Source organism: Uloborus diversus, chromosome 3 (assembly GCF_026930045.1).
Source record: "Uloborus diversus isolate 005 chromosome 3, Udiv.v.3.1, whole genome shotgun sequence".
NCBI classification, from domain to species: Eukaryota; Metazoa; Arthropoda; class Arachnida; order Araneae; family Uloboridae; genus Uloborus; species Uloborus diversus.
In genome coordinates, this window is record NC_072733.1 from 56,637,774 (window position 1) to 56,651,996 (window position 14,223).

Genomic DNA, 14,223 nt, shown 5'->3' on the forward strand with positions numbered 1-14,223 from the left:
CGGTCTGTAGACGTCCCCAGAAGGGCACCGTCTGACATCCGGGAGACGGACGGCGACTATTAAAGGACGGCGCAGAAACGACCCAGGATCGCCTTAGGGCGGACTAACCCACATTAAAGCGACGGTCTCACGGCGTCCTAGGGTCGTCCACAGACAGACCGTTCGGCGTCGGGTGACCGTTTATAGTGCTTTATATTGTGTAGTGAGCTTTATTTGACTATTTTATTTTTTAATTCAATTTTTTTAAAAATTCAATTAACTTCATTTTGTAGCTCATTTAGTTACGAACATTTTTATCATGACAATGATGACTTTTTTTTTTCACTTAAAAATTCCATCAGGTTTGCAGCCCCAATGTTATTTGACAAAATGAAGCAATTTAAAAAAATATAAATTAAAAAATAAAAAAGCCAATTAAAGCAATTTTAGTTAAGTATATCTATCATCACTATAAAATACATATATTGAACGTCTTTCAGTTTTTTTCAGATCAATTTCACTCTTAGATAATTATGTCATTCGTTGCTTTGGTGCATTGTATTCTATTGATTATTTTTTTCCAAGCTCTTTGGAAAATGGCGAGTCCAACAATCTTTTAATAAAGCAGCTCGAAAAACAGTTTTGGCATATTGCATTCCTCGAATGAAAATTTTTATTATCATTTTATGTACCTTCTTACTTGTCTATTTATGTTTAGGACTTTCCATTTTTAAAAAAAAATATTGATATAAGACTTTATTATTATAGCTATTATAAATAAGAATTTAAAATGCAAAATTTTAGTTCGCTGTGATAAAACTTTAAAGAGGTAGCCCTTATATTAAACATATAATTGGAAATTTTCAAGTTCTAAGCAACAGATTTGATCAAATTCTTATTTATTATTTGAATTTTCTTATACCAAGTGGCTTCAAAAAAATACTCTTGGTAATGTAATTTAAAGCTACTTGAACTAGCTGTCAATAAAATATCTTGATTTACAATGTAGCAGCCTCAGAACTGTTTATATACATTTTCACATTTATTTTATTTACTATCTCAAATAATTTCACAGTAGTCATAAAACGTAAAATTAAATAATTCATTGCTTAGGTTTATGTTAATTTTTATTTCTTAAAGTTTTGAAAAGACAAAAACTTATTTTATAGTTTCGATAAAAATTCAATTTGGCATCTCACCCTGCAAAAAAAAATAGCTATTGATGATAATGGCTTTCTTTAAGAAAAAAAATAATTATGAGAATTTTAAATGCAAAAATTCAGTTGGGAGTGAGGCAGCCTCCCCCCCCCCCCAACACATATTTGGAGATTTTTTCAATCTTAAATAACAGAAAACAAAGTACTAAGAGTTTCCTTGTATTTTAAATGCTATTTCGTTTTGGGACAAAAAAAAACTTTTAATTAATGCAATTTCAAGCTATTTGAATACTGTTGAAAAAAATCATTTTGCCTACAATGGAGCAGCCGAGTTGTTTGATGAGGATAAGGCAATATTAGTTCATAATTTAATAAAAAATTTCAGCTAAAAACATATTCACTTTTGTTTTTCCTTTTTATAAAAGTCTAAAACCTGAATGTATGAAGTACAACTAATAGCACATTAAGCTAAATAGCATATTAAGAATCCAGAAATATTTCGTTTCCAATTAAAATGGCAATTTAAAATCAGAACTTTATCTTGACTATTAAAGAAAAAAAAAATTTGACAGAATGAACATATGCTTGATTTCAGTAACCTAAAAGAATGAAATATATTAATCCAGAGCTTAGTGTTGCAAAAAAAATAAATAAATAAATAAATAAAATAAATAAATAAATAAATAAAATAAAAAAAATAAATAATAATAAAAAAAAAAGATCACTAATAGCTCTAAAATTTTTACATAATTGAGAACAGTACTAAATTAATACAATGAATTGGTAATTATTTATTTACTTTTTTTTACACAATACAGTTGAATGTACAAGTTGATAACAATATTTACACAATATATACTGCTTTAGTTCTTGTTTCTCTCTCTCTTCAGTCGATCCGAGGAATGTTTCAACCAGGACTTAATTTTTGCCTCTACCACTTCATCCGCAATCTTCAAGTTTTTTTCAACAGTATCTGGAGAACAATTAGGAGAAAAATGAGAAAACTTTAGGGAGAAAAAAAAACATTAAGGCTTAATGCAAGAAAATTTATGTTATCTTAAAGGCTATTTTACCAATAAAATCATGGCTCTGGGTTTGACAAATATTATCACATTCCCCCATTGTGAAACAAGTTAATCAAAGGTTTATCCCTTATCCCTGTCAATCTATCAAAAACATAAAAGACACCATGATCATTATTGAACTCTCAATTTAAAGCAAGACAATACATGCCACTACAAGGGATAAAAACACGAAACATAGAAACTTATAGCTTAATAGCCACTTCTTTAGAAATTAAAGTTGGGTACTTTATTCAAAAAATTTTTGGAGGGGAATTTTTTTTTTATCATTATTGCATAAGAATACAAATTCAGTAGTATAAATTTTCACTGTATTTATTGTACACATCATTTCTTACAGAACAATTTTGAATTTGCAACTTGAATACAAAACAAACTCTCTAACACATTTTATAAGTGTAAGAAACTGAATTTCAGAAGTATTACTTCATTTGCACTTATCCCACATCTAGCCTTATCAGTGATTTAAAGACTTTGAATAATAACAGTAGCAAAGTTATTTAGTGCACACATAGGATTTTTTTTTCTTCATTGAAAAGATGCATTATATTTTTTCATTTTTCATGTTAATGCTCTTTAAGCATCTATTCTAACAAAAAGCAATAGAATACAAAATATGAAAACAAATAGTAATGATCATATAGATTTCATGAGAAAGGTATTTGGTTAAAAATTCCTTGAAACAATAGTCTGGTTACAGCCCTGGAAAAGAATATACAACATACAAATAATTCCTTTAAAATATTGATTTCATGGTCACAAAAACATAAAGCAATCGAAGTCATACAAAATAAAAAATAATCCGTAAGTTTAAAATATTAAAGTAACACAGAAAAACAAGTCCTTACACTTAATGAATTCCACAAATTTGGTTTTTTTTTACGGCTCTTTTCCCATTGCGACCAGCCCAATTAAGCTGAGTTGAGAAAATATCACTAAGGAGAAATGTCAGTAGCCTATCTACAACATTGTTCTGCCCAATTCTGAAGGATAAGTATGAAGCCTGAAAAAAGAAACAAAAACTTTGAACAATCAATAGTTCATTTGTATAATCTTGCAATTGTGAATGATTAATACATTAGCCATTTAATTGTTTTACAGAAACAAGCTGATTTTATTTAAATGAAAAATATAAAGAATGATGATTAAATTCATAACTGCCAACATGCGAACTTAAAAAATATTACAATGTATGCTTTGGCTATATTTCCACGCTTTTTTGACCATTATAAAGCAAAGTATTAAAATTTACAGCATTATAATATTTTCAAATCCTTACCTTTACTTGATCTGAGCTTTTATAAGCAAAAAAAAAAAAAAATAAATTAATAAACTTCAAACTAAGTAAATAAACTTTTATTTCTTTGAACTTAAACTTAGAAAAGTCGTCTATAAAACACTTGTTCAAAGCAATTTTTCTGTAAGTTCTTACAGATTAAAATGTTCTCCATGCTGTTATCCAATAAAGAAGTGTACAGTTCTGGTACAAATCTGCCATAAGACAGATTTGTACCGTACAATCGTACAAAACGTCAGAAAATCTTACAATGTAAGGCTAAATCGTAGAAGTTGGCAACTATGTGAATGCAACTGCATTTTTTGCTTCTTTTGACATTAATGTAAATAACAGCATAAAAATGACAAATTTTCAAAATAACAGCATTTTTAACTCAATTTCAGATTTTGTTTGACAAACTATTTTGTTCCTCACAAAAAAAAAGTATGATAATGATCAACAACAAATTTCACCTGGGGCCCAGACACTCTTGAGGACTGTTATTGAGGCCCAGAAAAACCCTAGCAATCTATGTAAACCATTAAAAACATAAATCAGGCACACAATAACTTCCAATGTGCTAAAAAAGTGACTTAGTCCAAAAGGTTAAAGATATGGTTGTCTACATAAAGATATTTTAAAATAATTTGTGTAATTCATACTTTCAAAACATTTTTAGCTGATTTTCTGCGATTAGGACCTGAATTGTGGCTTGCCAGTTGTAGATCGCAGTTCTATAGAATTATTTCTGATACCAATTTTTTAAAAATATATATAACACATAACTGCAGCTGCTAAGCACCTTTTACAATAACATTACGCTTTTATGCATTAAATTTGATTGACTAATAATAGCATAAACATTTTCCCATTTTGAAGCATTATTAGCTTGTTTAACTTAGTGAACCAGGGTTCCTTGAAATTTCTGAGCTTGACTTAAATTGTGATTTAAATTAAGAGATTTTTTCTTTTAAATCATTGATTAAAATCAGTTGATTCTATTTTTATAAATTAATTTTGCATTTTCAGACTACATAGATCCCTCTTTTTGTATGTGTAACAGATTCTCAGACTTAGCACTACTGCATATACTCCAAAATTAGTTCAGAACCAAATAAAAATTTGCAGTTTTTCTTGTACACAATGTTACATACAATTTAGTTAAGAAAGTATTTGTTCAACATACACTAAAACCATACATGATGATAGAAACTTTATCTTTAAGCAAAATCACATCCTAGTTTCAAGAATAATCTGACTGAATCCATTAGTTCCAGGAGCGGATCCACGAGAGGGGAACTGGGGGTACCTTCCCCTCCAAAATCCCAAATGTACATAAAAATTTTCAGAACAGAATACAGCACAATTATTCAGTTTTTTAAAACTTGAACTTCAAGAAAGGCACCAGGAAAAGCAAGGAGAAAATTGCAAGAGCAGATTCAAATAGGAGAACTGTGGGAATGCCCCCCCCCCGTTTAAAAAACAATCCCAAGTGTACCTAAAACAGTACAGATTTTTTTTCCGTTTTTTAGAACATGAACTAAGGCATCAGGAGAAGCAATTAGACAATAGCAGAAGCAGATCCACGGAGGGGAACTGAGGGAATGCCCCCCCCCATCTCATATATACCTAAAAAAATTTACAACAGAAAGTGCAGGAAAATTCTACTTTATACTTTAACTTGACTCTTACTTTAACTTGAAGAAAAGCTCCAGAAAAACCGAGTAGAAAATAGCAGAAGCAGATCCACGGAGGGGAACTGGAGGTAACAAATAAAATAGGCTGACTTAAGGTGGCTGTGTTACTATGCTAACCAACTTCAAAAATAATTGAAACCTTCACAGAAGGCAAAAGGATTGAAATCTCAAAACAAGGCATGTAATTTTCGGTGAATCATGTATTTGAAGCTTCCCATGTTTCCACAAAATATATATTCCAGCTGAAATCATGTTGTTTGAAGATCGAGGTTGGAAAAATAGGAGCTACAAGGAAATAGGGACTAAAAAATATAGGAATTATAGGAAAGTTTTTCATATTTATAGGAAAATATAGGAACACTTCTATGCATGGAAGTTTTTACAATTGCCTTCTTCCCAATTGAATCCATTAAAAAATAGCTACAAAGTTGCTTTTTCTTCCATTGTATGAAATCTATTATGTTTATAAATGTAATTAATATCTACAAAATTTGGAAGATTTTTTTAAAAAAAATAAACAAAATCTTGTTTAAATTAAAAAAAAATTCAAACCCTGCTTTCAACTGCGTGGTACTTACCAGAGATACAAAAAGGGCATCATTGTCCAAAGCAAGCAGAAAGTTATTAAATACCTCCATACTTGCTATAGGTAACTGCACACCCTCTGGCAATTCCGGGCACCTGTTTTCTTTTCCATCTCTGAATACAGTACCTTGCAGTTCTATCCTACTCAGTCGTTTCTGTATCCTTTCAAGAGTATATGAGATGTTGGCAAGGGTTTGAAGAACAGTTTCCTGATATGCTACAAGAAAGAGAATAAATTTGAAAAAACAAAAAACTATGCAATTTTACTCATATACTTGCATAATTGACATTTAAAACTTTAAAAGCTTGTACTCAATTTCAGAAATAAAATGAAGGAGTTTTGAAGGAGTAAAATGAGATTTTGAAGGAGTACTAACTAATGGGCTACCCTTTAATGATGTCACACTTTTTCTTGTCACAATTTCATGAACACCTCTCCCCCTCAAGGCATGACATCACTTGTGGCTTCTTTGTACAACAACTGCGATTTACTAAACTTATTTCTGCTCAAGAACAGGCAAAAATCGTCTTAAAACTTGTACCCCAGACTGTATCCTCGATAAGTTAAAAATGAAGGAAAAATTGTACAAATGATGTCACCTAGAGCTTATTCAGGTGGGACACAATTAACTAAAATGCATGGCATACATTTAAAATATGCCTCTATACTTTTTAAACTTACAGGTGCTATTAGATTTTTCAGGCACAGGCCTATGTTGACTGGAAGGCATAGGCATCATATGTTGACTGGTATCCAGGGGTGCTTTGTTAGGCGTTGCCGCGACTGAAAAAAACAAAGAAATAATGGGAAAAACATTTTTAACAACGCAAAAAAAAACCTTTAGTATCATCCAGACATGGCAACCTTAAAGATACTTGTCACATTTATATGTTTTTGTTCAAGCATTACAGTAATGACACTAAACTCACACCATATCAGTTACGATTTATTCAGGATTCCTAAACATAAAATATGAAGATTAAAATATCGACTCTCTTAATCTTACCAGTTTTTGGTAAGACCTCAGTATGCTGCTCCGTTTTGGTGTATCTTATGAAATACATCAGTTTATTGGAAAGAGTTCAAACGGCAAGCTACAAGGTTAATAAATGGGCTTTCTAATTTAAATTATGATTCCCGTGTTAGAATTCTTAATATGTAAAGTTTGGAGAAAAAGAGTCTGAGGGGACATATTCAGTTGTTTAAATGTAACAAAATGAAAGATGTTAATGGGTTAAATTTATTAGAAATGACGTTCCAATAGTGATCTTTGAAGTGAACTGAAGAGGAACCTTGCTAAACGCAAACCAAAACTGTAAACTGAAACGCGAACTTTCAAATCCAAACCAAAACTTTTTCATTTTTGTTCCGCGTTCGCGTCCATGTTGTAAAACAGTCAGTCTCTCTCGAACCACCGTAGTGTGTAGATATGTGATGTAACGTTAGCTAATAAATGTATTTAATTTCTTTATTAGTTAAATTATTGAGCAGTGACTACATAAAGCATGTAATAATGACAACACTATACAATTAAAGGAAATATAAAATGATTATAGAGAGAAGGCCCAACGTGAACAACAGATGAACAAATGAAGGTAAGCTCTTTGCTTATCTATTATCATCTTGTTTTATTTAAATTGATTTCATATAAATGGATAATTATTATTAGAATGGCCTACCGAGTCATAACAGATTATGAGACTGAAGCGCTCTTTCGCTCGGATCTCATTTAAAGGCAAAAGCTAATTAATACAATTGAATTAAATTATTATAATATCCAAGCACATCTAATAAAGGTCAGAAAAACGGTATAATTAAAATGGCTTCTTCTTCAAAAGAAAGCTTTACAATTGATAAATTAAATCAAAATAATTATGCCGTGTGGAAATTCAAAGCTGAAATGCTTCTCATTAAAGATTTGTATGACCATATAATCGGTAATCCACCGAACCCTCTAACTGAAGCTTGGTCTAAAAAAGATCAAAAAGCAAGAGCGTTAATAAATTTATCCATTGATGATAAACAAATTGTTCACGTAAAAAATGAAGTCACTGCTCGAAGTACTTGGGAGGCATTAAAAAAGATCCACGAACGATCTAATTTATCAAGCAAATTATATATGCTGAGAAAATTATACAGCACAAAATTAGAAGAGGGTGGTAATATGAATAACCATATTATTAAAATTCTTGAGATCACTGATAAGCTCAAAGCTATTGGTGAAGATATCAAAGATTCCCATTTATCTGCTCTCTTATTATGCTCCTTACCCCCAAGTTATGATACATTAATTACAGCATTGGAAGCACGGCCAGAAGAAGAATTAAACTCAAATTTTATACAGGGTAAATTAACAGACGAATATAACAAAAGAATGGAAAATTCCGCTTCAATTAATGAAAGCGCTTACAAAGCAAATAATACAAATAAAAAGAAAAATTACCCAAAACGTGAGAATAAAAAATTCTGTACATATTGTCACAAGAAAAATCACGAGAAATTTGAGTGCTGGCATTTAAAAAAGAAACAAAGTAACTATCTGACAAATAACACCAAAAGCAATGAAAAATTCCTAAATAATTCATCGCTCTGTTTCGAGACGAATAGAATTCCGAAATCAAACGCATATAGTGAAGCGAGTTCCGATGACCCACTTTCAAAAGGAGAAAGATATAAAACCTCAAGTAGGGGATCTGGCTTATCTCTCCTCAGACAAGATCCAGAGGTACAGTGTTTTGGTAGATTCAGCTTGCAGCTCGCATATATTTAATGACAAGCGTTTATTTACTGAAATGAATAATGATCACAGCTCGGTAACAGTCGCGAATGGTGAATCATTAAGCTCCTATGGGATTGGAAGCGTCAAACTTAAAACGAGGATTTCGGATAGGAACACTTGTAACATAACACTTAAAGATGTTTTATACGTTCCAGATCTTGAAACTAATTTAATGTCAGTAAGCAAAGCAACATTGAATGGTTGCACTGTAACGTTTGAAAAGGATCGCTGCAAATTAACATATAAAGGGGAAACTTTTCTGGAAGGAAAATTAAAGCAAAATCTTTATGAAGTAATATTAGATAATTCTAAAGATGAATGTTTTGCTAACCTAACTCATCAGTGCAATAAAAAAAATTGCATTGAACTTTGGCACAAGAGATTAGGACACAAAAACTACAATTCAATTAAAGAATTAGCATCGAAGAAACTTGCAACGGGATTAGAATTAGAAAATTGTGCACACAATTTTTCATGTGAGACTTGCATCAAATCAAAATTAACTGATGCACCTTACCCTAAGCAAACACATCATAAATCAAAACAAATTCTCGAGTTAATTCATTCTGATTTATCAGGTCCATTTAAGACACCAACTATTGGAGGAAAAATATATTTTCTTACTTTCATAGACGACTTTAGTAGGTTTACAATCATATACTTACTATCTAAAAAGAGCGAAGTGCTGACAAAATTAAAGGAATATATCGCTATGACTAAAAATAAATTTGGGCGGATTTTACAAACTTTAAGATCAGACAATGGCGGAGAATATATAAATCAAGAGATTGAAAATTTCTTAAAAGAAAAAGGTATTCAGCATCAATTAACTGTACCATATTGCTCTTCTCAAAATGGGGTAGCAGAGAGAAAAAAACCGAAGTTTAGTTGAAATGACTCGGTGTTTACTGTCCCAAGCAAATTTGCCTCAGAAATTTTGGGGTGAAGCAATAATCACAGCCACCTACCTTCAAAATCGGCTCCTCACAAAAGCTAAAGAAAAAACTCCCTATGAACTGTGGACAAATAATAAACCCGATCTATCCAATATAAAAATATTTGGATGTAAAGCGTATGCCTATATTAATAAAACTAAGCGAGGAAAGCTAGATGACACAGCTATTCAAGGTATTTTTGTGGGATATGATAACAGATGTAAAGGATACAGAATTTATGCTGAAGGAAAAAATGTAATCAAAGCTCGCACTGTGAAATTTATTGAAAATGAAAATTCAAATATGAAAATCAAAGATCATTCAAGCCTTGATTTACTTGAAGATAATGAAAACACTGCTGCAGGAAAATGTACAAAAGCAGGGGAAAGTTCTGGAGAAATAAAAATCAATATACAAGAAGATAACGAGAATTCAGATGATGAAGAAACAACTGAGCAACCGCGAAGATCAGGAAGAAAAAATAAAGGAATACCTCCTGACAGATTTGCTTACACTACAAATGTACAAAAAATAACAGAACCGAAAAACTGGAAAGAGTTAGAAGATATTAAAAACCCATATGAAAAGGCAAAATGGCTTGAAGCTATAGAAGATGAAATAAAATCCATTAACAAAAATAACACTTGGGAATTAGTTAATCCTCCCCAAGGGAAGAAAATAATTGGATGCAAGTGGGTTTTTAAAGCAAAATACAACTCTAAAGGAATTGTAGAAAAGTTTCGCGTACGACTTGTTGCTCAAGGTTTTTCACAGAAGTTTGGACAGGATTTTGATCAAACTTTTGCACCAACTGTTGCATACACAACAATAAGAACTTTCCTAATCAACGCAGTACACAAAAATCTGAAAATAAACCATGTAGATGTGAAAACAGCATTTCTTCACGGAGAATTGAAAGAAGAAGTTTACATGCGTCAGCCGGAAGGGTATGTAAAACCAGGCGAAGAAAATAAAGTTTATAAATTGAATAAGGCCATATATGGTTTGAGACAAGCTGCCCGAGCTTGGAATTTGAAAATTGCTGATTTCTTACTAAAACTAGGTTTTGTGCAGAGTAACACTGATAAATGTCTTTTTAAATGTTCAAGAAGTAATAATACAGTGTACATTATTGTATATGTAGATGATATACTGATAGCAGGAGAAGAAAAAGACATAAGTAACATAATTGAAGAACTGGAAAAGGAATTTGAGATAAAAAACTTAGGTTTCGTAAATCATTACCTAGGAATAAATATAGAAATAGCAAAAGAGGGAAACATGATGTTAGATCAAAGAAACAAAATACAAGAAATAATAGAAAAATTTGATCTTGAAAATGCAAAACCTTGCGATACACCAATGGAACCGGGTTACCTAAAACTAAATGATGAAGAGAATTTACTCCCGGATAATAAAAAATATCGACAAGCAGTAGGAACACTGTTATACATAGCAACAGTCACTAGACCTGACATATCTGCCTCTGTAAACATCCTCAGCCGAAGGAATGAAAAACCCAGACAGAAGGATTGGGAAGCAGTTAAGAGAGTTATAAGATACTTAAAAACAACTAAAGAATACAAGTTGATTATAAAGAAAGAGATGAATCCAATCTTAATAACCTATGCCGATGCAGACTGGGCTGGAGACATATCTGACAGAAAATCTACCAGTGGAAATCTCTTTAAACTTGGTAACTTTCCTATTCAATGGATCACCAAGAAACAAAATTCAGTCGCTCTTTCATCAGCTGAGGCTGAATATATTTCAGCAGCTAATGCAGCACAAGAAACAATATGGATAATTAGTCTTTTAAAAGATTTGGATTTACCACAAGAACTACCAATAGTTATGATGGAAGACAATCAATCCTGCATAAAAATGATTCAAAGTGACAAGTATCACGCTAAAACAAAGCACATTGATATAAAGTACCAGAACATCAAACATCTGAAGGAAACCGGAATAATTGACTTAGAATATTGTCCAGGCAAGGAAATGACTGCAGATATCTTAACTAAACCTTTACCTAAGCCTGACTTTACTAAACATAGAAACAACTTGCAAATAATGACTTCAGAGATCAAGCAGGGGTATTAGAAATGACGTTCCAATAGTGATCTTTGAAGTGAACTGAAGAGGAACCTTGCTAAACGCAAACCAAAACTGTAAACTGAAACGCGAACTTTCAAATCCAAACCAAAACTTTTTCATTTTTGTTCCGCGTTCGCGTCCATGTTGTAAAACAGTCAGTCTCTCTCGAACCACCGTAGTGTGTAGATATGTGATGTAACGTTAGCTAATAAATGTATTTAATTTCTTTATTAGTTAAATTATTGAGCAGTGACTACATAAAGCATGTAATAATGACAACACTATACAATTAAAGGAAATATAAAATGATTATAGAGAGAAGGCCCAACGTGAACAACAGATGAACAAATGAAGGTAAGCTCTTTGCTTATCTATTATCATCTTGTTTTATTTAAATAGATTTCATATAAATGGATAATTATTATTAGAATGGCCTACCGAGTCATAACAAAATTTTTGCACGGAAAGCAGGAAAAGTCCATTAGAAAAACTCAAAAAGGACCCCACTGCACCATATAACGTCGACTTTTTAATCTATGATTACAGGACATAGTAAACAGATTAACAGTACCTGAAACAGGTGAATTCCTTGACATATTTGCTTTTCCTGCACTTATTATACTGGGAGATGTTGCACTTGACTCTACAAAAAAAAAAAAAAAAAATTAGAAACAAAAAAAATTAGCTTACAAGAATGAATCATTATCTAGTACTTTTGCATTTAAGCCCTGCAATAATATTAACAGCACTTAGTGAATAAACTTCAGTTAAACATAGCAGTAATGAATAAATTTCAAAGCTTAAAAAAGGTGCATGAAGTGAGTATAATAGAATACTCATAACTGTACCTACAATATTAATTATTAAAGTCTAATTTACTTTTTCTGAGAAGATGAAAATTTATCTTAAAATCATACAATTCATTTTAAAGACTCTAGAGATCCCCACAACTATCTACTGGAAAAGATTGAAAAACAATGAAATAAAATAGAAGCAAGTCATAAGAGGTTAGTAGTGTCCCCCCCCCCCCAAAAAAAAAGGGATGGCACATTGAGAAATACAGGAGCGGGAGCAAGGGGCATTAAAGGGTTAATTTAGAGGAGGCAAAGCACAACGCTGCCTCCCCCCCCAAAAAAAGCTGGGTAAGTACATAAATATTGCCTTACGAGAAAAATGAGTTGGGCTCATCTCAGTATCATCAAAGTGCAGGCTGGAACTAGATAATCCTGCCGATCCTAAAAGTGCATGCATACATAAATTTGAAAAGAAATGAGGACTAAAAATACGTAAATAAAAAACAATTGAAAATCAAACTTTACATGCGATGCATTTGAAACTTGCTAGCAAACTTTCATGCAAAAGCTCACACACAAAACTCAATATACAAGAAAAGTTATGTGTCAGAAAAAGTGCAGGCATACCTTGATTTTTACGCTTAAAATAAAGGAAGTTGGGGATTGCAGGGGTGGTATCGTAAAAGGATGGTTTTGAAGGATCATCCACTACCGATGTTTCATCTGTGCTAGAGCCTGAAAAATATTGATGAAATGATTATATTTTTAAGCATGTTGAAAATTTCTTCTTATGCAAGATTTTCTACAGGTTTTCAAAGCTTCCTTAATAATTATAAGCTGTCACACACACAGGAAATTTTCAAAGGGGTGGGGGGTGGTCCACCATTCTTGTATCATACTCCAACATGCATCCAAACATAATCTTTAGATTTTATCGATTGTTGGGAATAAAAACATTTATCAAAAAAATTTCGAATTAATTCTTAGCACAATTCATTAAAATTTACTAATAACAAATACTTAATTAAAATACCAGAAAGCACAAGAATGAATGTGTTTACTTTTCCATAATTGAAAAATAAAACCATCAAAGCCAAGTCATCATTATGGAACAATTTATGGTTACATATACAGCAAAATCCCTCTATAGTGCGGATACTAACGGGCCATTTTTTTTTCCGTCTGCAATAGAGAGGTGTCCGCTGGAGCGTCTTTCCAAAATGCGGGCATCTGAGGAGCACGCGGTCGCCAAACAGCATTTGGGCTACGCCTGTAGAGCTTTTCCCGGCAGCTGGAAAACCCGTTCAAGGGTTGCACTGCAACTTTGCAAAAGTAAGAATATTCGCGACTCTTAATATTGCATTCGTTTCCCATGAACGAAAACGTGAAGAAATCAAGAAATGTTGACTCTGTCGATGAAGTTAGAAGTAAATAAGTGGTACATTTTGTTTCTTTAATTCAACAGAACTTACATATACTAATTTTATTTATGTAATTATGTATATTTATAATTTTTTTTACGTATACACCAAAGACAAGGTTTCAGCTTCTTTTAAAGGGCAGTTTTCTTATCATAATCTCATGTAAAATCGTATTAATTGTTTGAGAATCAGGCCAAAAAATGCCTATCTTTAAATGGAGATTGAAATCGGTACCTGCATAGAAGTTACCTATTTGTAATGAAGTAATTATTCAGGGGTTTACTTGTCAGAGTAAATCTCTTGTTGTTCCAATATAGTATATTTGAAAATATATATTTAATATATATATACAGTGGCGGATCATCGATAAAAATTTGACAGGGGGGGGGGCACAAAGTAAATTTTTAAAGATTTATATAT

General features: G+C 31.8%; 1 protein-coding gene across 2 annotated transcripts; it reads right to left on the reverse strand.

Moving 5' to 3' along the window:
* Nucleotides 1-1,931: 1,931 nt before the first annotated feature.
* Nucleotides 1,932-13,530, reverse strand: LOC129218683 (uncharacterized). Of its 2 annotated transcripts, none has more exons than XM_054853005.1 (7): nt 13,010-13,530; nt 12,755-12,823; nt 12,160-12,231; nt 6,459-6,560; nt 5,824-5,993; nt 3,067-3,221; nt 1,932-2,109 (listed from the first exon to the last, which is right to left on the reverse strand). In XM_054853005.1, the coding sequence occupies exons 2-6, from the start codon at nt 12,774-12,776 to the stop codon at nt 3,069-3,071; spliced, it is 519 nt and encodes a 172-aa protein (XP_054708980.1). In that variant the 5' UTR covers nt 12,777-12,823; nt 13,010-13,530; the 3' UTR covers nt 1,932-2,109; nt 3,067-3,068. The 2 variants fall into 2 exon arrangements, with proteins under 2 accessions (XP_054708980.1, XP_054708979.1); XM_054853004.1 differs by having other exon boundaries at nt 5,770-5,993.
* Nucleotides 13,531-14,223: the final 693 nt, after the last annotated feature.

Excerpts from the sequence above, each read along its gene's own strand:
- LOC129218683 (XM_054853004.1), bottom strand. The coding sequence starts at position 12,776 with ATGAGCCCAACTCATTTTTCTC. Across the intron at positions 5,994-6,458 it reads TGAAAAATCTAATAGCACCT|CATATCAGGAAACTGTTCTT; the intron begins GTAAGTTTAAAA and ends TCTTTCTTGTAG. Across the intron at positions 3,222-5,769 it reads ATGCCCTTTTTGTATCTCTG|GCTTCATACTTATCCTTCAG; the intron begins GTAAGTACCACG and ends TTCTTTTTTCAG.